Raw genomic sequence first — 25711 nt, forward strand, 5'->3', positions numbered from 1 at the left:
ACACAGCATCCAAAGCAGGTTCCAGGTTCTGAGCTGTCAGCACAGAGCCTGATGTGGGGCTCGAACCCATGAACTCGAGATCATGACCTGAGCTGAAGTCAGATGCTCAATCAACTGAGCCACCCAGGAACCCCCTTTCTGGTAGAGTTTTAAGACTGATTTTCATTGATGTCTCTTTTAATATATTCACTCTCCTGGTTGTATACGATGGAGGGATGTATCTAGTGGTGTCCTCACTGGGAATATTGTTTGCATCTGTCAAGAATATGATTGTATATATTAGTTAGTTGTCTAACAATACTCAACAGGACTGCTGAACTTAGCAGAATTTGGGGGTGGTGTGTATTATGGCATTTCTGTTTAATGGGAGTACCATGTGTAATTTATAGTTCTTAAAGGATTTTACTTGTAAGATTTTATTTATCAGTAGATCATACTGAAAGTATTTTAGTAGGAAAACCTAAATCCATAGCTGTTTTATGACTGTTAAAGCACTTGCATTTTTTTTTTAAGAAAGAGAGAGAGCATGCAAGCGGGGGAGGAGGGTAGAGGGAGAGAGAGAGAATCTTAAGCAGGCTCCACACTCAGCCCAGAGCCCCTGCCAAGGGCGTGATCCCATGACCCTGAGATCGTGACCTGAGCAGAAATCAAGAGTCAGATGCTCAACCTACTGAGCCACCCAGGTGCATTTGCCTTTTATCAAGGGAAAATCTTGATCTAATCAAAATATTTATAAACCTTTGTGAAACATATTTGAAAATTTGAAGTAACTGAATAAAATTCATATAAAAGTGTTTAAATGCCTTGAGGCATGGGCTTCAAGGCTTGCTCTACCCTTACAGTTTTTCCAGATTACGATGGAGGTAAAACAGGATTTGGTCTTCCACTGAGTTTCCCACCAATATTTTTGTAAGTTTAGAACAAAATTGTCCCTATCACTGGATTTTTTTCTTATAGAAGTATTAAAGGTCTAGAGATGGTTCAGGGTGACATTAAACAGTATAAGGATTATTTGCAATAACGAGTCTTTTCCTTTCCTTCCTTTCTTTCTTTCATTTCCTCTTTTTTTCTCTCCCCCATCCCCCACCTTTTCTCTCCCTCCCTCCCTCTTTTCCTTCCTTCCTTCTTTTTTGGGGTGTGTGTGGCCAATTTGTGGCAATTGAGCATCTTTCTTATTTTGAAATTAAATTTGGGTATTAATAAATATACAATCAATAATAATTATTTATATAATATTTATTTTTATTTATTTTTAATTTTTTACATTTATTTATTTTTGAGAGACAGAGGGAGACAGAGCATGTGTGGGGAGAGCAGAGCAGAGCGAGCAGAGAGAGGAGACACAGAATCCGAAAGCAGGCTCCAGGCTCTGAGCTGACAGCACAGAGCCCGACGCGGGGCTCAAACCCACAAACCGTGAGATCATGACCTGAGCTGAAGTCAGACGCCCAACCGACTGAGCCACCCAGGCGCCTCGATATAATATTTAGATACATGTCTCTACAGTTTTAAAAGTGTTATCTTTAATGCAGGCTTTAATTTTGTTAACTGAAATTTTCTTTAGATGTTGGGTTGACTTTAAGGAGCAAATTTCTTTCTTTTTTTAAATATTTATTTATTTTGAGAGAAAGTGAATAGGAAAGGAGCAGAGAAGGAGGGAGAGATAATCCCAAGCAGGCCCCATGATGACAGCACAGAGCCCATTGTGGCGCTCAAACTCACGAACCCATGAGATCATGAACCTGAGCCGAAACCAAGAGTCAGACGCTTAACCGACTGAGCCACTCAGGCACACCTAAATTTCTTTTTAAAGTTTTGATTAAGGCATCTGAGAAAAATCAGAAAAACTCTTTGCTTTCATAGCTTTAGTAACTATTTTTCTTTAAATAGCTCACACGCTTAAGATGTAAGGAGCACAAGTTTTTTTTTTTTTTTAGAAATATTTGAGTTTCTCTTATTTCATATACTTTTAAATCTCTATAAGCCAATCAAAATGGAGCTTCATTAAATTTTGAGATCTTATAATAACAGATATAACCTTTATTCTGTTAATATGGTAGATTACACAAGTTGATTTTCATATGCTAAACAAACTTTACGTTCCTGACATAAACCCAAATGGATATGGTGTGTGTGTGTGTGTGTGTGTGTGTGTGTGTGTGTGTGTGTATACACACATATATATACACACCTACCTCAGTGGGTCTAGCAATAGTCTTCCCATGGCCTTGTCAACATGAAAATTGGTGCCCTGAAGACCTGCCTGCATGGTCACTCAAAGGCTTCCTGTCTGCGGTGATGCCAACGACCTCCACAGATTCCTGTGTAGCTCACTTGCAGTCCGGAGACTTGCTTTCTGCTGGCTAGCAACCAGTTCCAGCCTGGGCAGACCAGCAAACATCCCTGCTGTCCAGCGGGCTGAACTTCAATTTCTGCACCGAAGTCTGAACTACAGTCTTGGTAAGGGGAGGGCTCTTTCCAAGTAGGGAAGGGAGCCATATGGAATTTCTCTAAGCCACAGGGTACCATATGGCATTTCCTTTTATCTTATGGTCATTTATTAGATCTTAATAATTCTTTGTGTGAAACTTCCCCTGTATGGTTTGTGTCTCCCGACTGGAGACAAAGAGGTCACTAGGTCTAGTCCACACTCAGGGAAAGGGGATTACTCAGAGCATGAATAACAGGGGTGGGCGGAGAGGTGTATCAGTCCCTGACAGTGGTCTGGACCAGGTGACTTGCTTCTAAGTAATAATGACAAAAGAGATGGGATCTTGCTTGCTTTCAAGATCAGGTTACAAAAGATTGTGACTTCTTTATAGCCACCCCTCTACTCCTCCCTCTACCCATCCCCCCCACCCTGCCACCCAACACCTGACTTACAGCCTCCTCCCATCCCCTGCCCCCAGTCTCCGGCTCCTCTTGGTTGCTGCTTAGATGAGCCTAACCACCATACTGATTGTGAGAGTTTCACATGGCAAGGAACTGAGGGCAGCCTTCAACAAATAAAAAAACCGAGGCCCTCATTCCAACAGTTCGGGAGGAACTGAATCCTGCGAACAATCCAGGGAGTGGGTTTGGAAGCAGATGCTTCCCCAGGTGAGCAGGGAGAGATGACTAAGGCACCAGCCACCACCTGTGAGACCTGAAGCACAGGACCCATTGAAGGTTACATGCAGATTCCTGACCCACAGAAACTATGAAATTATTGATGTTGTTGTACTAAGCCACTAGGTTTTTGGGTAATTTGTTATGTGACAATAGGTAAGTAATACAAGAGTTATGCCAATTTTTCTTTTGATCTTGTATCTGTTTTGGTAAATAGTACGTTGAAGGGAATTTGTCCATTTTCAAGACTGTATAAGTCCAGTTTATCCATTTCTTTCAGAGGTAGGCCAGGCATATGAATTTATTTACTCATAAAATACTTGAGAAACAAAAATCTTATGTGCACACAAAAATATGTATACAAATGTTCATAGCAGCTTTATTTGTAATAGTAAAAAATTTGAAACAACCCAACTGCTCTTCAGTGGGTGAACGTTTAAACAAACCGTGGTACATTTACTACTCAGCAATTAGAAGGAACAAATTACTAATACATGTGACAATTTGGATGGATCTCAAGGGAATTAGGCTGAGTGAAAACAAGCCAATCTCAAAAGGTTACATCCTATATAATTTCATTTATGTAACATGCTCAAAATGACAAAATTATAGAGATAGAGAACAGATCAGTGGTTGCCAGGGGTTAGGAACGAATGAGGATAAGGGAAGGGAATGGATGTGGATGTAAAGGGGTAGCAGGAGGGATCAATGAGGTGACGGAACACTGTTACCTTTTTCTTTTTTTCCAGTTGTTATCTTGGGAGTAGTGGTGATTCCACAAATCTACATGTGATAAAACTGAATACAGCTACACACACACACACACACACACGTGCATGCACATGTGCAAATGAGTACATGTGAAGCTGGTGATATCTGAATAAGGTATGTAGATTGTTACAAATGTCAACTTCCTGGTTTTGATACTATACTATAGTTATGAAAGATGCCAGCAGTTAGGAAACGGTGTGAAGGGTACACGGGTCCTCTATTATTTTTCCAACTTCCTGTGACTCTGTTAACTATTTCAGAATACAAAGTTTAAAAAAAAGAAAAACAGTTGAACTCATCCAGTCTCTTGGGTTACAATATCTATTTTAGATAGGCACCCCACTCCCACCCCAACTCTCCATCCAGTTTTCATGAAGTTTCACTTTTTAGTAAAGACCTTAAGAAAGGGAGTATCTAGTCATGAAGACATCTGGTGAGGGTGGGGGCAGAAGACTTAATCCTTAGAGATTAGCAAGCATAAAGGCCCTATGATGGAAGCATGCCTGGTTTGGTGGGCAGTGAGGTTGGAGCATAGTAAGCATAGGAGCAAAGAACCAGAGAAAAGGCTTGGGCTTTCAATCTGATGATGATGCATTTGAAGGGTTTTGAGCACAAGAGTGAAATAATCACACTTAACAGTTTAAAGGGATCATTCTAGCTGCTGAAGGAAGGTGAGGGCAGAAGCAGGGAGAACAGGAAGCTATTCAGGCTAATTCAGGTGAAAGATAGTAGTGGCTCAGACCTGGGTGGTGAGAAGTGGTCAAATTCTGAATACATTTTGAAGGTAGAGCGGACAGGATTTGCTACTGGACTAAGAGGGACGGATAGTGATTGAGGGGGAAGTATCTGAAATGGGGAAGACTGGAGGTGTAGTTTGGGGAGTGGGGGGAATACCAGAAACTCAGTCTGTGACATGTTAAGTCTGAGAAGTTTCTTAGGGATCCAGACAGGGATGTCTGGAAGACTGACCTATCTAAAACTGTCCACGGTGCTGAGAATTACCACTCCCACCTTACAAAATCTCATCAGTGGGTTACATTATATTCATTCTGGTTTTACTCCTCATTATCTAAATTCACCTTTTACTTCTTGTCTATCTCTCCAACTATAAGTTTCACGAAGTTAGGGACTAGTTCACTCCTGTATCCTTAATGCCTGGTACATAGTAGATTCTCATAAAAAAATATTTGTTGAATGTCTCCGAGAACCATATGGGCCTGAACATCTGACAATGGATGTTATTTAATACCTTGGCTAAGATAGGTCCCAAATCTATTTTCATTCATTATAGCAGTGGTGCCCAAACTTCTCTGCACATTGGAAGCATTCGGGGAGCTTTAAAAGTACTAATGCCTTGGTCCCAACCCAGAGACTGTGATTTAATCGGTCTTGTGTGTGTTCTGGGCTTTGGGATTTTTAAAAGATCCCTAGGTGATTGCAATGTGTAGGTAAGTTTGGAACCACTGCACTGTGGAATTTTCAATTGTATCTTAAAAGAAATAAAATCTTCCTGGAATTTCATTTCCTTAAGTTTCCTCTTTTGCTTGGATCAACTATCCATGTTTCTTCCTCTTCTTCCTGATCTAAACTGTCACTCCAGAGCTTATACAAGATTACATGTCTCACAAATAAGGGTCTGTTCTCAGCAACAAGATCTGGGACTCTACGCCAAATCTAATCCACTATAGTGTGTAGATGTCTAATATCTTCTCTCTACAACAAATCGTCAATGGCTGTCTCCTGCTTTCCAGATTCACCCCTCTCTCCCTCCATCCCTGCTTGGCCACCTCTAAACACTTCTTACCCAGATTGCTGACCTGGCTTCTCTGCTGGTCTTTCTCCAGCCTCACCTCACACTGCTACCAAAGTGATCTTTCGAAAACCCCAAATTGTTCAGATCATCTAACTTCCAAGACTCCCTAATAGTCTTTTTATTATGGTATTGTGTCCTTCATAGAGATCCCTACCTACCTCATCTAGTCATGTGAATTCAGGCAAATTCTCTCCCTTAGTTTTCTCACCTGTAAAATGGTGACAATAATGGTCCTAGATTTTAATATACCTGTAGCACTTAGAACTGTGTCTGGAACATATTAAGTGCTCTAAGAGTTACGTAAACTATTCCTTAAAAACTCCTTGCATTGTAACACTTACAGCTAAAACAGGTTCCAATCGTCACCCTCACTCACTGCCTTTGGGAGGTAGAACAGACTTGAGTCTGACTCCACTACTTTCTAGCTGTGAGTCTTGGGCAAGTTACTTAACATCTCAGATAGAAAATAGGGATAATATCTACAGAGAAGGACTGTTCAGGTACAGAGTGGGTTGTCGTGAAGGTAGGGTAGGTGCTTGGGTGTTTATTCCCGTCTCTGCCTGGTGACCTGTTATTCAGCCTACAAGATCTAGCCTGGGATCATTTCTCAAAGAACCATTTCCTCTGGCTTACCACCACTACCATCTGCCCCATAATTTACCTTTTGGAGTTTCCATACACCCTACATTAGAACATAGCTCACTGAGCTGGTTATTCAGATCTGTCTTCCCCATTTTCTACACTGTGAGCTTCCAGAGGAAGGGTTCATGTTTTATTGAACTTAATGACCAGCACGGACTAGGGCTTATTATATTTATGTATTTGTCCTATTTCCTTCCTCACCTAGACTGTGAACTGCTAGTATTATCTATGCCCTCATTTCCCATACAGAAAGTACTTTATTTTAATGACTGAAGTGACTGGGTTACAAAATATTTCAACCTTCCTGGTCTATTCATTCTTCAGATCCTTCCCAGGAACGTATGCGTGAGGCAGGCAATTATTTATTTATTTTAAAAGATTTTTAGGAGTGCACCTGGGTGGCTCAGTCGGTTAAGCATCCAACTTCGGCTCAGGTCATGATCTCGTGGTTTGTGGTTTCGAGGCCTGTGTCAGGCTCTGAGTTGTCAGCACAGGAGCCTGCTTTGGATTCTGTGTCTTCCTCTCTCCCTGCCCCTCCCCTACTCACGCCACTCTCTCTCTCTCTCTCAAAAAAAAAAAAAAAAAATTAAAAACATTAAAAAATACATTTTTAAGTACAATCTACCCCTCAACGTGGGGCTCAAACTCACAACCCCAAAATCAAGAGTCGCATACTCTACCAACTAAGCCAGCCAGGCTCTCTGAGGCAGGTGATTATTTAAATCTCAAGGAGTATCCTGGTAGCTTAATTAAGCCAAAATGTATACCAAGGATATCAATATAACTAAAATGCACCATGAACTTAATATTGACACTAAAACAACTTTTAAGGTGGACAAATAATTTTATTTTGTGCATGCAAATACATGTCAAGTACTGCAAACTTTTTCCATCAATTTTCTCTCAAACACTGAAAATCATGATGCTCTATTCTGTGAACAGCCAAAGCTAATATCTCTTCACTTCAGTGCTACAGCAAAAACACACAGAATTCACTCTTTGCTATTCACTATCATCACAACCCTCATTGTTCCATCTCTGCCCTCCCCCCATATACAGGCCTTTAGAAATCCTAGCCTTCCCCCATTTAATCCTATTCCTATAGCACAAAGGGAAACATTACAATTTGGAAATTCAAATTGAAATAAATGGAATAGAATTTATTCCCATATATATTCCCCATTTCATTGTACAGAATTATTTTAAATTATAGTTTTAAATAGAAGCTGAGTATATGCCTTAAAAATGAGCATTAAATCCATCTTAGAGATGGTGCCTGCTTTTTACATGATGGGTGTACACCATCTTTAATTTCATTTACATTTCAATCGAACAATAGATTTGCAAAGAAAATGTCTAATACAGACGTAAAAATATTCACACTAGAGCTTCACAATCGGTTGTACAATTGACAAACAGGCCTCTTTTCCCAAACTTTCCAGCTAAGCAAATTTATAAAATGTAATCAATGCAACAAGAAAAACATTTCTCTTTCACTTCCAGGGAAAAGAATATGCAATAAACAGTATAAATGCAGACAGCAGTTGCTGCAAGCTAACCACGATACTCCCAAGTGGCTGTACAGTGGATATGTGCAGTACAAATAAAAGCCACATGTGTTGTATCACAACTACAGTATAATTGTTTGCCCAGCTAAGAGAATGCATGCACTTCCATGCCTTGGGTTATAAAGTGAGGCCTAATTCTCGACAGATTGATGGAATATATGCAAATGACCTTGGCTGTTGGCAGTACTAAGTGCAGCCAGTGTCTATGTTCCACTGGTTTGAGGATATTTTTAAAATTTTATTTAAAAAAAGAAAAATTGCCAATTTTGGATTTGGGGGAATAACTGCTCTTGGAGTAGAAATAAGACTCCACTCAAATGTGGGGTGTTCTGATCAGTGGCCTTGACTCCTTGTATTCCCCCTTGCCAGCAAAGGGATACAAAGAAACTGCTAGTAAAAAGGAACAACTAGCAAATGTATTCAATTTATCCAGAAAATGGGATACTCCTTGAGCACGTTCATTTGTGTTCTGCTTCTGCTTGCAGAAGGGGTTCTCATGAAGGAGTTACAGTAAGTGATCCCATCAACACTCTTCACTCACTAAAACACAAGAAAAGTTCTTCCAGGAAACTAACACATAGTTGCAATGCAACTTTTCCCTTTAAGCCTAGTTACCAACACTGGTGACAGTCTGCTCAGGAAATGACACAAAGAAGCTAGGGAAGAAACATTCAGATTCAAAGTTGAAATCACATGCTGAATCTGAATCTAATCATTACAATTGCACCCCTGCTAACAAGACAACACAGGCTTTAACATCTAAAATGCAAGAGCAAGCTAGATGGTTTTTAAAACGTTTTCAAATGTTTAAATGATCCCATTTTAAATTCCTAGAAATAGCTGTGCATCTTCTTATTTTCTCAAGGCAGCATATAAAATTGGGATGTGCTTTATATACTTGGAATCAACTTGAAATTTGAGTGAACGGGACTAGATCCATACAAATGGAAAATTTCAGTTCTCGTACAGGAGGCGAGGTTTCTTTTATAATTCTCTTGTGAGAGTAAGTAACTACTAGGAAAAAATCAGTGCCATCGACCCAACGAAGTACTACCTTCTCTTGAAAATTGTATGCACGACCTTCATGCATGACACTTGCTTATCAGATGGTACTGAAAGGAAGTCATGGCAGGACAGGCAAGGGAATCTGCTCTGGTCAGGCACCAACTAGACGAAATACATACATAATCTTCTCAGAATTTATAAAATGAAACGATACTACAAAAGAGAACTACTGAATTTAGATTCACAGAATCTGAATGAGGCACATGGACTTCAGAATGGGACTCAGAAATGGAAAAACAAAAATGTAAGAAGTAAACCAAACACACAACCCACCATTTTCCCACTTTCCAGACCTCAGACTATTTTTTCCTAATTGAACCTAGGCACCACACATAGTTAAATTACCAACATCACACATTTCCTCTCCTATCGCCTTATATACTGATTTCAAACGCAGGTACATCGCATGTTGGAAAAAAGGGTCAAATGACAGGGAAGGCACCCAATTTTAAAAAGTCACATCCTAGGTCTGATTTATAATTTTTTTCCTCTTGACATCAGGGAGTAACTTTTTGAAGAAGGATCAGAAAGACTGCTCTTTCTTCTAAAGTGGCAGAGAACCAACATCTTTCCCTCACATTAAACCCACCATGAGAAACAGAAGATGGCCACTATATAAAGGATGCAATACAGAATAATCCCAACAAAGAAACAATTCCTATGTTGTTAGTGAGAACAAGAGTAAGTTTTTAAGAACAGGGAGTTACTGTTTTATGGGATCACCTGCTGCAAGACAAGCATTATTTTAATATAAATGTTCTGAGACATACCAATAAGGTTGGCAGGTATATACATACACTGATGCAAATGTAATTTCACTGGACAAGTAGGCAAACACCTAAGCAGTTTATCCCAAACCCCTCCAGCAGAGCACAACCAAGTTTCAAAATTTCAATTTTAAAATTAAAAAGATAAGGTTAAATACACAAGATCAATTTATGTAGTATATATTCACCCTCAGAACGTGCTGAAGATGTTTTGCGTAGTTCTGTTGCACAGAGGGTTCTTTCCCTGAGGGCACATAAGGAGCTCTCAAACTGTTAATAGGTCTCTATTTTGTAACAAAATAGCAATTTTAAAATCTTAAAAAAAAATACATTACCTTCAACATGGAAGATCTCACTATTTAAATATCCATGAAATAGACATACTGGTTTGCATATCCTTTTTGGAAATACAAACAGCAAATAAAGTACATTGGAAGCATTTTAAATGTAATAAGCGCATATTTATAGAAGGGTTCTGATATAAATTATATAACAATCATGTTCCTGTAATATCCTAGGCTAATTTATAATGTCAGAAATAAGTTAATGTAACATGGTTTAAAACTCTTGTTCCTATTCATTTCAGGTTACAGAGTGAAATAAATAAAATGTCTTTGTAGGGATAGGGAGCACTGGCCATGGCAAAAGGGTACAGTACTAACCAAAGGAAACGAAGTCAAGGCTACTGTGCTGTTATGCTACAAACAAACATCCTCATACATTTGAATATTAAATAAATGTGTAAGATCTTCCATACTGACACCAGAATATCAAAACTACCCCTTTGTTTCTCAGGTATATTTACAACTTATCAGTCACCTTATGAGCATGTTCATTAAGACAGGTATCAAACACCAGTATTTACTCATTCTGATCAAGAAATTTCAGGGAAATGTCAACCCTCCCGCCCCTGGAAATGTGCACAAAACTTTTTATCAAAATCTTATCTGATACAATGCTGTGGTTTTGTAAAACAACTAAATAGCTCAGACGACCAATAACATGATCCTGTTTAAGCATCTTGCTAGCAGGAAAAGCCCTTACATACAGTACACCTGGTGAAAGATCAGCTTGGCTTAAAATATTCCAGTACAATTTTCAGAGTAAACAACTTCACAGAAGTTAATTAAAAAAAATAATAAAAGTCAAACTAATCTTAAAGAAACTGGGGAAAAACAAAGACAAACTACAGGTGAGATCACCAGAAAGGAATGCCCAGTTTTTGTTTCCAAATGTTGACTGAAGTTTAGGTTTCAAAAATACCTCCCCCAAATCTGGGGCATGGCTGGTTGAACATACTGCATGCTTCCAGATGCCAGGTCCAAACACTTTCAGTCACATTTAGCAGGGCAGAAATTACTCATGTTTTTAAGTACGAATAAAGGTTAGCCAATGTTCTATTATTACATGGTTCATAGTCTTATCAACCTAACGGTCAGAAAACAAGGAAAATTAAACGCAACGTGAAGTAACAATAAACAATACTTAACCAAGATATTGCAATGAACATCCAAATTAATCAGTTTAAATAAAAAAAACCCAGCAATACCATCTTGTTAGTCAGTGCAAACGCTACATACAGGGTTTTCTCAAGAAAGCTGAAAGCACCTGATTCTTTTGCCAAGTCATCAGATTCAATAATGTACAGGCTTAAATCTGCGTTTTAAAAAACTGCCATTACATTAGTGCATAATTTATCAAAATTGTAAAAACGATTCTGCATAACTTAGGAGAATTTAATATCTAGTACATCAGCTGAAAGACTTAGGCACTTGGTTATATATTTAATTACTTACTTCAACAAGTAGCCTGTGTATAAATATTAACAAAGCAGAAACTAGTCTTGAAAAATGGAAAATTAAAAAAAATTTCAATGCTACAGATAAAAGCACTGCACCACACTCCTACATATAATGCAGTAAAGAAAGCTAGTATATAACCCTGTAAAATTCTATGGTAAGAACATCTAACTCCACTCTTCAAAGTAAAAAAAGAAAAAAAAAAGAAAAAAAAAGAAGGGAAGAAAGAAAAAAGAAAAAAAATCCATGCAAAGTCCCATGAAAAAGATAAATAAAGCAGCTGGAATGAGATGGAAATTTCTCTCAGCAAAACATAAAATAGAAATAAATAAGTTAATTAAGTCTACTTTCACTAGATGTATCATTGTAGGATCCTGCTAGTTTAATAACTGAGTTGTTAATTTTCTATAGAAGCCATTTAAAATAGGAAATGGCTCAGTTACTGCACCGGATTGCTACAAACTCATAAAAAGCTGCTTGAAGCTTAAGTTAAATGTCCAAATTCCAATCACCTCTGGAAAGTGAACGTGTTACCCTAGTAAAGTAAATTTTCTTTTTTTTTCATAATGCTAATGCAAGAGGGCTTGAAGTATCAAAGAGTCCACAGGAAATGGATGCCCCCGGTAATATCTTTTTTTAAAAAAAATATACATTATATAATATATATTATATATATAAAAAGCTAGTGTAAATGCTTCCATGGTATGGTCACAAATTTGAAAGATGAACCTCCTTTCAGCTGTTAACCATCTTCCCATTTGCAACAGGTTTTAAAAAGTCGTTTTTATCTTCAGACATAACGTGAGTTTTCAGAATGAGGTTGCCAACACTGACAGATGTGGTGATGGGGAGGCAACTTGCATTGCTAATGGACACTGGGAGTGGCTGGCTAAAGCAAGAAGTTACCGGCAGAATTGTTTTTTGCTCCTCCCTGAGAGAAAATAAAGGACATTGAAAACAAATTAGCTTTAAGTGAATAACCCTTTAAAGAATAACTATACATGCTTAATATTAGTTGTAACAAACTTCAAAAGCCCCTAGTAAAGGCATGTATTTATCACTAAAAAATATCAGCAGTCACTAAAAAAGTCCCTTTTTCCAAAAATCTTATTTAAAAAATTAAAATACTAGATGGGCACCTGGGTGGCTCAGCACTGGGCCTACTTGGGATATTCTCTCTCTGCCCCTCCTCTGCTCATGCTCTCTCTCTCAAAAAATAAATGAGTAAACTTAAAAAAAACATTAAGGGGCACCTGGGTGGCTCAGTTGGTTAACAGACTTCAGCTCAGGTCATGATCTCACAGTCCGTAAGTTCGAGCCCCACATCAGGCTCTGTGTTGACAGCTCAGAGCCTGGAGCCTGCTTCAGATTCTGTGTCTCCTCTCTCTCTGCCCCTCCCCTGCTCATGCTTGGTCTCTCTCTCTCTCTCTCTCTCAAAAATAAATAAACATTAAAAAAAATTAAAATACTAGCTAATTTAAGGCCAACAAACCATTAAGTTCAAGACTAACCCATAATTTTGGCAGTAATTATATAAAATGGCAATATTAAATCTAAGAATATCTTTAATTAAAAAAAATGTTTTTTAATGTTTATTTATTATTGAGAGAGAGACAGAGTGTGAGCAGGGGAAGGGCAGAGAGGCAGAGGGAAACACAGAATCCAAAGCAGGCTCCAGGCTCTGAACTGTCAGCACAGAGGCAGATGTGGAGCTCAAACTCACGAACCGCGAGATTGTGACCGGAGCTGAAGTCGGACGCTTAACCAACCGAGCTATCCAAGTGCCCCTAAATCTAAGAATACCTTAACGTGTTTTTTTTTTTAAAAGGGAAACCCTTCATCTAGATTTTAATTCCCCATTGTGTAGTCTAGAAGTGTGCCTACCAGACTGAGGAAGTATTAACCTGATGCTGGAGCACAAGGACAAACTTTTATCCACAAAAAAAGCAGGTCTCAGACTACTTAAAGATGGACTATTTTGTTCAAGTTTACCTCTTCTCTCCTAAAAATTCAGACTGACCCCATCACTGCCCTATTACATAAGGTCTTCGCCTCACAGGAGAGAGCCAAAATTGCAGGTAACACTGCATTTATTTTATTTAAATATTCACAACCTATGTCCACTGGTTATGAGTTATCTGTCTAACACTCACAGAATCACATGGTCTTCACCTAAACTCTGTCTCTTCTGCTCCAGTGGCTCCTTTTGGTGCTGTTGGACTGGATGCCCATTTTCCACTGCTGTTCCATTCAGCAACTGATCATTTTGAGAACTGATACCCAGCTGTATGTCCAGGATCTCCTAAGAAAATAAAATGTTAATCCTTCAGTATGAAAGTATTTTATAGTTTCCAATTGAATAAAGCTTCCTAAATATCTAATTGTGGTACTTACTTCAATTTGTTCACCTTGTCCATCAGGTTCATCAGTATCAAGTGCCGAAAGCTCTAACTCAATATCCCTATCAGGCTTAGTATCGCTTGCATCTTCTGTATAATCACTCTGTAATAAAGAAAAAATGCTGATTTTATACCTGGGGAAGCTGGGGCCCCCCTTTTAGATTAAAGTAAGAATCTCAATGATTGAAATAAAAGCTGGTACTGCAATTTTATTTCTATTCTGAGTTTGAAAAACAATCATCCACCAGAAAAAGGAATGCTAACATACACTAGGTAATGGCATAAACTAACACACAGCAGCACCAAACAGCAAATACATTAAGCATGAAGCTGAGAGGTTCAGTTTTTTTACCTCTCCATTTCTCAGTTCAATTTCCTTGCTTAGAAGATTTAAGGTAAGGTGGCGGCCTTCATCCAGGGAATTCCACTTCTGCTGCATGGCCAGTGCATTGGCCTCCCTCTGAAGAAGCAATGAGTTACTCTTGGCCTATAGGGGAAAAAAAACAAAGGTAAAGTTAGCTTTCAACCATAGCTTTCAACTGCCATTTTAAGAATTTAAAGCTGAGGGACACAGAGACTACCTGCTGAAGTTCAATGCTCAAAAGGTCTCCAGTACTGGAATGCTTTCGATGACCAGATAAATCAGTAACAATGAATCTGTCCCTTTAAAGAGAAATATGTTTACAATTATAAAATTGAAAGAGTTGAAGCAACTAAAGCAGTAATGGCCATATACCAAATACATTTTCTGTAATTAATCAACCCTGAAAGTTTCAGTCATCATTTAAATGTTTTCTCAGAAATCTGTTATTCAGCTAAAATCATTAAAGTACGCTTCATGAATAATCGGGGGTAGGATCTATACTCTGAGGATACACACAAGTCTGAAAATAGAGAATCCAAAAGAAGTAAGAGTAACATTACCGTTCAATATAGTGTGCTGATGACGTGGCCTCGTTACCATACGAACTCCACCTTGAATCAACAGCATTGACATAAGGAACATAATCTACAGAAAGGTAGAAAGAAACAATGATCAGAAAAGTGAAATATCAATATGTAAATGTGAACATACACTTTTTAAAAAAGATCCATATTTTATCCAACCAGCCATGTTCTTCTGGCTAAACCATTTAATTCTGAGCTCCTGTGACTGTTAAATAGAGGGAAATGTGCTGTACCTCACAAAGTGAGGATTAAAAAGCACAGTGCTAGAATACAGCAAGTGAGATACTAGTTAAGGGGATTACCTGACACACTGATAGGCTTAGTGGCACTTCCTTGGGAAGCAGTGGCCTGGACAGGATCCGTGGTATGGTAACCTGTACGTGAAGATCTGGAAATTGCACCCCATTTTGAGATGATAGGTCCATCACTAAATGGAATTATTGGGTCTTCTTCTTTTGTCCTTCTCTGAGTTTCAAATAAATGCACTCTTCTCTTAACATCTCCACTGTCCAGGTCCTGCATAAACCAAAGAAAATCAATTAAAAGGATTGTTGTCAATTACTTCAGCTAATAATACAGGTACATGCTTTCAAAAGACATGTAATCAAATTTTCTGGTAAATTTAACACTAGCAGTACATCTTAGTGATAATCCAACATCCGTTTTAAACCACCAAACTAGCTCAAATAATTTAAGCATTAAATGCAATTTATTTCAGACTTACCTAAATATAACTCAGCTGCTTACAGATGAGTTATATAGCAACAAACAATATGAAGATGAAAGCATTCAATCATTCTAAAACTTGAGTCAACATGCATGATATCCCCCCCACTCCCCCAAATCATACCATTAATACAGCATTTGAATTAGCAATTACATCTCTGGGCTCTGAATCGATGGCATTTATACAGGAGCCTATGGTGCCACAAGACCAAGGAGAATAATGAGAAAGATGATCTTCTTCAAACTTTGTACCACTCACACTCTCAGAGAACTGATTAAAAAAAAAAAAAAAAGGCATAGTCAATTAGTACAAAACTGTTAAACTTACAAAGTTGTAACTAATACAAAGTAACTATTATAGAATATATAGGACTTCATAATGAACAAATAATATAAAAACTTTCAATAATTAATATAAAAATACTGTCATATGTAACAAGTAATAATTATACTATTTGTATTTACATTATTTACTATAGAAAATAGAATGACTTCTCTTTTTATTTTGCTCTTTCGGTACTCATAAGGAACCCCTGACTATCAAACACCAAATCAACAAATATTTGCAGCATGTCTCTAACATGGTATGAAGCACTCCAAAAAAATGGAAAAAGCAAAACACACACACACTATGGTCCGTGTCCTAGAACAGTTTATGATTCTGAGAAAAGACCATCATGTAAATATGGGAATATAACTGATAAACCATGCAGGATCTAAAAAAGAACTCTAAGAAGGCTGTCTGGAACTAGAAGAAAAAGTGGACAAATTTTAAAAGGACTGTCCAAATTATCACAGGATCAGAATACTAAAGTTGTCATAATCATTAAATCTAGTTTACTAGATATAGAAAGCTGATGTCAAAATAGTTAAATTACATATTACAAGTCATATTACTAGCAAATAGCAGATCTGAGTCTCAGGGAAATATATATATATATTTTTTTTAAGTAAACACTACACCCAATGTGGGGCTTGAACTCATGACCCTGAGATCAAGAATCACATGTTCTACCAATTGGGCCAGCCAGGCTCCCTAGAGGAATAATTATTTCTTAAAGCATAGTATAAAAAAATGCAAATACATTTTTCTATCAAGCAAGTGGCAACTCTATCACTCTGTTGTCAAGATGTTTAGCTGCTTTGAAGAAGTCTCAGTTCCATGAGAAATTTGGATCTAGTTTAAGAATTCAGTGGTTTATTGAAATGTTTATGGATGAAAAAATGTTATCTGAATTACTTCGAAATAATCCAGTGGGAAGAGGGGGTACAAATGAGAGACTGAAGAGTAGGTAACAGGGGGGTGATGGGTACGTGGGGTTTATTATACTATTCTACTTTTGTATATGCTTGAAGTTTTTCATAATAAATTTTACTTATTTACTTTTTTTTGAGAGTGAGCATGCAAGCAGGGGAGGGGGGAGAGAGAGAGAGTGAGAGAGAATCCTAAGCAGGCTCCATGCCCAGCACGGAGCCTGACACGGGGCTCAATCTCACGACCATGAGACCATGACCTGAGCGAAATCAAAAGTTGGACACTTAACTGAGCCATCCAGGCACTCTTCATAATAAAATTTTTAAAAGTTTTAGATATTAGAGCCCAAAAGGATGGGAAATAAATCAAATTAGAGGAATTAAAAAAATAATGGTTTGTCGTATATGTAAAAGTACTGAAAACAACAAGGTACACTGAAATGATCCTGATACAAAAATTTGTTTTGTAACAACAAGAATAATTAACAGTGATGCAAAACTGCATGAATAAAACCACAGGCATTTCTGCAACTCCTGTGAAGTAAGGAAGAAATGCTTCTGCTAGATCAGGATTCAAATCCCAGCTACTTACAAGGTGAATTTATTACTTTGGGCAAATTAATTTCTCTGAGTAGGATTTCTAAAAAACATAGATTTAATACCTGCCCCCTAAGATTTTTGTGAGAATTAAATAAAATAGCATTATGCAAATGCTTAGTACAGTGCCTGGCACAAGTAGGTGCTCAATAAATGGTAGATATAAATCTTATTACTAAAAAACAGAAAAATAATGACAACTATACTGCTGGAGAGACTTTCAATTCTTGGTGGAATAGGTCTTAAGACCATTAAAAACTTAATGGTCTTCAGAGTCTCACAATGCCTAACTGTAGTGCTTCTCACAAACTCAATGTTCACTGAACTACGTGACTCAACTTCACACTAAACCGCTGCAAAATACCCAACACAGCTAACCCTGGTTGGAAAGAGTGCTCTGAAGTCGGGTGTTTGACCTATCCTTGCAACATCAAATGATGAAGACCTTTCTTACATCAGTGCGAAAGTCTACACTGAATAGAGGAGAAGGTGGTGTTGGTGACTGTGTTGCCACAGGAAGAGTTGAAGAGACAAGAGGTGCTTTCTGAGAGTGGTACTGTGCCCACTGCTCTGGCTTTCTTCTTATCTGCTCCTCGCAACTGGTCTTCAAATGACCACAAGGTTCCTAAGGGGGGATAAAAGAAACAATCTTAATCATCTAGGGAGCAGTAAATAAACTTGTCTATTTCCTGTGGAAATAACGTAAACAGTTTATTATATTGTTGGGACAAAAAAATACAGCAGGGAAGTCACCTTAGCCTATTCTCCACACATTTAAATGAAAGGATTAATGTTTAGTCAAGTGAGCACTCAGTTTTCTGGTTTAGAGAAGTCATTTGTATCTATGTGGGGATATTGAAAATAGGCCCTGTCCTTGTATTTTGGAGATTTCTCTATACCTTCCCATCAGTTTCCTATCCAAGCATAACATTTATTGAGCATTAATATGTATCAGGTCCAGTTCCAAGGGCTTTGTTTTTCTGATTTAATCCTCACAACAGCCTTATGAGGTAGGTACCATTATTGCCACCAAACATGAAAAACCTGACGTACAGAACATATGGTAACTTCTGTAAGTCACACAATTTCTAACTGGAGGAGCTAGAAACCCATACCTGGGTGGTAGGACACCAAGTCTGACAGTGGGCTCTTTACCCACTACACTACAGTAGCAGTCCTATTTCCACTGTCACTTACCCTTGGTAAAGGCACACTTGTCCTTGGCTCACTTGGTGGCTGGCAAGCCACTGAATAGTACCCATCTAATGAGTTATATCTTTCCCGCAAAGACGTCTGATAAACAGACGAGTGCATCACATCCATTGGAGGTAAAGAATTACTTCTAATAATGTCATCTCGTTGGTACATAGGTGGGCGCCAGATGCGCCTGCTGTCGTACACAGGAGCATACATTCCAGAAGGTACTGGCGGAACTGGTCCATACGGCTGCGGAGGAGGAGGTTGGTAAGGAGAAGAATTCATTCGATCTCGAGGGGAAAATGTACTGTAATGATCGGCATATGGCATAGAAGCAGGTGGGAGGGAGGACTCTGGAACATTATTGGATCTCACAAAGCGAGGAACACAGGGAGCCACACCAGCTGGTACCGTTGGAGGTGGTGGGTAGTATCCTTAAAAATTAGAAAAAGGAATATTTAATGTAATCTTAGTAAAATCCAACATTGTACAATGATTTAACTCTAAACCAGCTTTTAATGTGGGAAAAGAAAATAAACTTTGAACCTTAGTTACTCCTGCTTTAGACAGACACTACACTACTATATGAACTCCTATGTTAAACTGCTCCTCAAAAACACAAGACAGGCTATTAAGAGATGGCTGGTAAGTTTCCTTCTAGGGCATCTACTGCCACAGGTTTTGGATTAAGTAATCAGTTACATTATCGATTCATATCTTTGGGGGAGCAGAGGTAAAAACCCCTTTCAAAATCTATATAAGTTGTGTATTGTCTTTCCAAAATTATACATTAAGTATATATAAACCAAACATTCCACAAACTATTTCAAGGGATTCACAGAACTCCCTGAAGCTCATCCATGGACTCTATATTTGACGTAAAGGAAGGAGAATCTTAAAACTATTGGCATGCAGAATCATTAATTCTTAGGGCAGGAAGAAAACTTAACGGTTATATAGTCCAAAAGATTAATTTCTTAATATAGATATTCTAGATATAAGTGATTCACTTATGTATCTAAGGACAATATATATTAGTTTCTTTTTTTTCTTAGAATTGCCTAAAATTACTTACCTGTCTGGGGGTACTGTGGGACTTCGAAGGGTATCGGAGTCCTTGGATCTTGAAAATACTGAATGTTTTCAGAATGCTGAGGATATACTGGTACTCTAGTTATAAATGCGCTGGATTTTGGAGGCACAGAATTCAGCTCTGTTCCAACATTAGAAGGCCCAGCTGAGGTAGCCGCTACATTACTTACAGGAGTCTTGGGTGGAGAGCCAATTTTACTGGAGAGATAATTTATCAAAAACAAAGAATAAATTACTGTCTGTAACTGCTGTCTTCCTCAGTAGGAATTTTTCATGAAATTATATAGTGAAACCACTAATAGAGAAAATTTAGGTATTTCCATAGTGACAAATAATTTCATTGCCACCCTACACTGCTGATTCACAGGATTGTAGCAACAGATCTCATATTCTGGCAAGGGTAAAAAGAATGCAAACAAAGCCCAGGCACTAATGTGATCCATCAATCCCTTTTTACTCATTGTATAAACAAAGATTTTTCCTAGTGGAAATTAAAAAAAAAAAAATTTCTATTCAGGGCGCATGGGTGGCTCAGTCGGTTAAGCATCCGACTTTGGTTCAGGTCATGATCTCACAGCTCGTGGGTTCGAGCCCTGCATCAGGCTCTGTGCTGACAGCTCAGAGCCTGGAGCCTACTTTGGATTCTCTCTCTCTCTCTCTCTCTCTCTCTCTCTCTCTCTGTCCCTCCTCACTCATGCTCTGTCCCTCTCTTTCTCTCTCTCAAAAATAAACATTTAAAAAAATTTTTAAAAAGTCCTATTCAACAGGTTCACCCTTAAATTTATTGTTCAATAACTACAGTTAACCCTTGAACAGCACAGGTTTGAACTGCACGGGTCCATTTATATGCAGACTTTTTTCAATGAATAGTACTGTAAATGTATTTTCTTTTTTAAACTATCTTTTTGTTGTTGTTGTTTTAAGTAAACTCAACCCCCAACGTGAGGCTCAAATTCACATCCCCTAGATCAAGAGTCCCATGCTCTGCGGACTAAACCAGCCAGGGCGCCCCTCCTTGTATTTTATTGATGACATTTTCTTTTCTCTAGCTAACTTTACAGCAAGAATACGATATACAGTACATACAACCTACAGAATATGTGTTAATTGATAATATGTTATCGGTAAGGCCTCTGGTCAATAGTAGGCTATGAATAGTTAAATTTTGAGGAAGTCAAAAGTGTCCCCTATCCCTGTATTGTTCAAGAGCCCACTGTAGTCTACCAGAATTCTCTGGGACAAAGACGACAGACATGTGAAAGAAGGACTGTTCTATTAAGAGATAGATGGATTAAAATGTAAACTCCTTGAGAAAAGGCCATTTTTGTCCATTTTGTTAACTGCTGTCTATCCAAAGTTACATCTAGAAAAGTTAACTGTTACATCTAGAAGAATTCCTGGCATACAGTAGTCATTCAGTAAAAATATCTGTTGAAAAAATGAAATAGTTCCTGCCACATAATAGAGTAGATGAGTGAAACGCCAATATATGGTTACTCATTCAATTGATGCAAAATAACCAAACTTTGTATCTTTTTTAACCAGGGATTTTCTTTGTTGAGTCACCAGGCAATCAGCTCCAGAGGATCTCACCACGTCTTTCTTATGCCCGACTGAGAAGTCAAACTTTGGCAGAGCTTAGATGTGTGGTGACTCCAGAAAAAGAACTTGTTAATGATGCAGGAACTCAATATGTTGCATCCCAAGTAGATTAAAGGGTTTTTCTCAAACTAGAGAAGCCCTTTTAAAGCTAGAATACAAACAAGTATGGGCTGCTTTTAAGTCTAGCACAGCAGATTAGTCTAGCAGATGTTTACTTTTATGTGTAAAATGGAAATAACTAAGGAACTGTGGGTAATAATAGCAGATACAAATTTACTGACTTACAGTTTAAAGATATTTTAGGGCTATATTTATTCTTTGAACTTAAATAAAGGCAACAAGGAAAATAATTAGGATTTCCTTGTAACAGTAATATAACTCTTATCGAGCAATTACTGAACACATTCCAGGCTCTATGCTACATGCTTTACATAGATCATCTGGTCCTTCCATATCAAAAGGTTATATACTGTCAAATTGGGATAAGTACTTTAAAATGGCAAACTCTAGGGGGCACCTGGGTGGCTCAGTCGGTTAAACATCCAACTTTGGCTCAGGTCATGATCTTGTGGTTCGTGAGTTTGAGCCCCCACATCAGGCTGTCTGCTGTCAGCAGAGCCCCCTTCAGATACTGTCTCCCCCCACCCATCCCTTCCCCACTCACACTTTTTCTCTCTCTCTCAAAAATAAACATAAAAAGAAATGGCAAATTTTTAGACTTGTCAGCGAAAAGGCATCAAAATCCATGACAAGATTCATAGCCTCACGTGATCATGCAAGCTATCCACAAAAATGAGACTAAGGAAAAAGCTAACCTTCAGCCACATTCCAGACAGACAGCTAGATTACTACAGCTGTAGCCTACATGGCTCTCAGGATTCCAGGCTCTCCTTTGCAGCACCCCTCTCTTGCCTACCTGATTTTGCCAGGGCTGCTTCCTGTCCTGATAAGATCTTTCCTTCCCAACTATCCATACTTTTGGAACTACCTCAGGTCTTCCTGGGCTCATTTTACCTCTAGGGAGTCTTTCATAATAACTCCCTATAGAATATTATTACTTTTTGTGTTCCAATAACACTTGGAACACAACTCCATTATAGTACCTATCAGAACGTATTATATAATATCTGTTTACGTCTGCCTCCAAACCACACTGTAAGACCCTCAGAGGCAGGGAGTAGTATTATTTAGTTCATTTTCATTACTTCTACCAGCTGGCTGGTGTTGGGCACATAGAAGATCCCTAATTTTTGAATGAATTAATGATTTATTTTTTCAAGTTGTTCCCTTAGTCTATAATTAAAAAAAAAATTGGGATAGAATTTACTTTTTAAGGTGTATAATTCAGTGAGTTTTGGTATATTCACAAGGTTGTGCAACAACCATCACCACTACCTCATTCTGAAACACCTTCATCAGCCCTGAGAGAAATCTCTACTCATTAGCATTCACTCCACAGCCCCTGGCAACTACTCATCTACTTTCTGTCTCTCTGGATTTGCCTATTCTGGACACTACCATAAATAGAACTCTGTAATATATGGCCTTTTGTATCTAGCTTCTTTCACTTAACAGTTTCGAGATTCATCCACATTGACTGTAATATGTATTAGTATTTACTCCTTTTTTTTTTTTTTTACGGCTGAATACATTCCACTCGTATGGATATAAAACAGTTCTAGGTTACCTTGCCAAAAACCTTCAAAAGCTCATTTTCTAAACATATATGTAACACAAGGTCTCTATAATCTGGTGCAACCTACCTATCTAATCTTATTTTAACCAGTCCCTAACATAAACTTCCTGTTCTAAAAGGCTGGTCTCTTCAATATTCCAAATAATTACCAACAAATTTGACCCATATTATGCTGTTTCTTTTTCTGAAATCCACCATATTTTTCCCAGCAATATAAAATATTCCTGTTCTTTCATCCAATTCCAATTTTGCTTCATTTGTGTAAATGCTGTCTCCACAACTATACTCTCGTAAGTTTCTTAAAGGAAAAGAGATCTTATACATGTCCTGTATTTTCAAGTGTGACAAGAACATAGCTCAGAATGAATGTTCAAATACCATTTGCTAACTAGACAATGTTCTCTGACATGTCATTTCTAAAAATCTCTCCCAGGGAAAACTGTAAGGGTCCTCCAATAAACAAATCCTCCTATCATATGCTAACCGCAGAAATAAAGAATATAATTGCTTACCTACCCACCGTTTATTATATGAAATCACTAGCATAATACTTTGTTCCTAGAAGGCATATAATAAATGCTGACTGACTATTCAGGGGCAACAAAATCGGAACATGATTTAACTGAGACCCTAAAACAATACCAAAGCATGAGATTTCTGAGGTGTAAGTAACTCAGATGGTCAGAAAGTTTTAAAACTTTTTTCTTAAAGAACCAAAACCCTTCCTTATGCTGAAACCTGAAAATATTGGTAATAATAACAAGATATTGAGGTACTGTTCAATGCACACTGCAATAGTGATTCACTTAATCTGTGCAACCAACCTGTGTAGTAGTTACTATTACTGTATGAATTTTGTGGATGAGTAAATTGAGGGAGACAGATTAACTGGCCTAAGTTCAAACAGCTAGAAAACAGTGAGCCAGAATTTGAACCCAGGGAGTTTGCCTCCCAAGAGCCCCCTCTTAGCTACTACACATCATTAAAGAATATAGAATAGACTGTTCTGAGTGAAGCAGAGGCTGGAGGCTTAGAATCTCACCTTGCTGAGGTTTCTATTTAGCCCCTTTCTGGTACCCCTCTGTATACGATCCTAAAGTTCAAAGATCTAAGTGTGGAAAAAACCCAATTCTGGTCCAAACTCTTCAGTTTACAGTTAAGGAAAACAAAACCTAGAGTTGAATTGACTTTCTAAGGTCACAGAGCTTTTCAACTGCAGAGCCAGGACTAGAACTCAAATTTTGGGGGATTCAAGTGCTTTTTCCACTAGGTGAAGATTATGCATTAAAAATTCTGATTAGTTCCTTTCCCTTAGGATAAATTAAAATAGTCATTTCTCAAAAGGCTGAGTAACTCACAGTAACCATTTTTACCTAATACTTACTTTTCAGTTACAGACTCTGCAGAAGGCCCAGTTGCGTTCTGACCATTAGTGCCAACCTTCCCCACTTTCTTCACAGTCTCCAGAGCTCTTAAAGTACTGTCAGTACTACGTGGGATTAGCTGGGAAACACTGTTTTCTGCATTTGAAATTCCATTTGTACTTGGAACAATTTTCCCCGTTGTTTCAGTACTTCCTATGACAGAAATGACATTTCCGGCTGTGGTTGTGACAGTGTTGTTTACACCAACTTTATTTAGAAGAGGAAATGTTCTTACAGTTGCATTGATCTTTTTGTTCCTTAATCGATACCTGTTTCAAAAACAATCAACATATATTGGTGAATATTGCACTAAATTTACCCTGGAAGGGGGGGGGGGGAAGACAACGGGAAAAGATTTAAATAGGAGGAAATAGCTTTGAAAAAAAAGTTTCATCAGCTAAATATCAAATACAGTTTACACCAAACTCTGCTGTTAGATGTCACATGAAAACACACACACACACACACACACACACACACACACACACACGTAGACATGTAATTAATGTAGCAAGCAAAATACACATGTATCAAAGAAGCCTGATGAGTGAATGGGAAGAGATCCTTTTGAAAATTTTGTATAGGGGCGCCTGGGTGGCTCAGTCGGTTAAGCCGCCGACTTCGGCCCAGGTCATGATCTCACGGTCCATGAGTTCGAGCCCCACGTCGGGCTCTGTGCTGACAGCTCAGAGCCTGGAGCCTGCTTCGGATTCTGTGTCTCACTCTCTCTGACCCTCCCCCGTTCATGCTTTGTCTCTGTCTCAAAAATAAACGTTAAAAAAAAAAATTAAAAAAAAAAAAAAGAAAATTTTGTATAATTGCAATAAAAAGTACACTATGTAAAAATGAAAGGAACCATACCAAATCTATTTAGGAATGTAGAATGAAGAAGAAAGGTATGCAAGAGTTGACAAAATGTTAGAGCATTATATAAATTAAAAAAATTATAAAACCAAAACTCGTTCTTAAACACTACACCCGATTAGTTTATGCCTAATGTAAAAAGCATTTGGATTAAGAACAGAATTTTATGATATTGAATTCATAGTTTTATTTATGGTGGTCAGGTATAACACTTTCAATACATAAAGCAATTTGATCTTGGGACTCCATTTAAGAAAATCTGTTTCCACTTGTACAACAAAAACTTCATTATAATGTAGTCCTAGTCAAGGTTCCAAAACTTTAAAGTGGTGAACTGTTACATGAACAAAAAGTTTACACACATTTGGAGCCATAATTA

The 25711-nt window shown here is 38.0% G+C and overlaps 1 protein-coding gene across 7 annotated transcripts in view; it reads right to left on the bottom strand.

Moving 5' to 3' along the window:
- Positions 1–7158: 7158 nt before the first annotated feature.
- The window catches only part of RC3H2 (ring finger and CCCH-type domains 2), a 53192-nt gene continuing 34639 nt past the window's right edge, over positions 7159–25711 (bottom strand). For 2 of the 7 annotated variants that reach the window (XM_045042527.1, XM_011288453.4), the window contains 12 exons: positions 24429–24737; positions 19730–19944; positions 18655–19088; positions 17912–18082; positions 15731–15877; positions 15183–15396; positions 14857–14941; positions 14514–14595; positions 14285–14419; positions 13928–14035; positions 13687–13835; positions 7159–12464 (listed from right to left, as the gene is read on the bottom strand). In XM_045042527.1, the coding sequence (XP_044898462.1) occupies positions 12269–12464; positions 13687–13835; positions 13928–14035; positions 14285–14419; positions 14514–14595; positions 14857–14941; positions 15183–15396; positions 15731–15877; positions 17912–18082; positions 18655–19088; positions 19730–19944; positions 24429–24737 (2245 nt within the window). In that variant the 3' untranslated portion in view covers positions 7159–12268. The remainder of the gene's footprint in view (positions 12465–13686; positions 13836–13927; positions 14036–14284; positions 14420–14513; positions 14596–14856; positions 14942–15182; positions 15397–15730; positions 15878–17911; positions 18083–18654; positions 19089–19729; positions 19945–24428; positions 24738–25711) is intronic. The other 5 variants (XM_045042530.1, XM_011288454.3, XM_045042529.1 and 2 more) reach the window with 3 other exon arrangements.

Source organism: Felis catus, chromosome D4, assembly GCF_018350175.1.
Source record: "Felis catus isolate Fca126 chromosome D4, F.catus_Fca126_mat1.0, whole genome shotgun sequence".
Lineage (NCBI taxonomy): Eukaryota > Metazoa > Chordata > Mammalia > Carnivora > Felidae > Felis > Felis catus.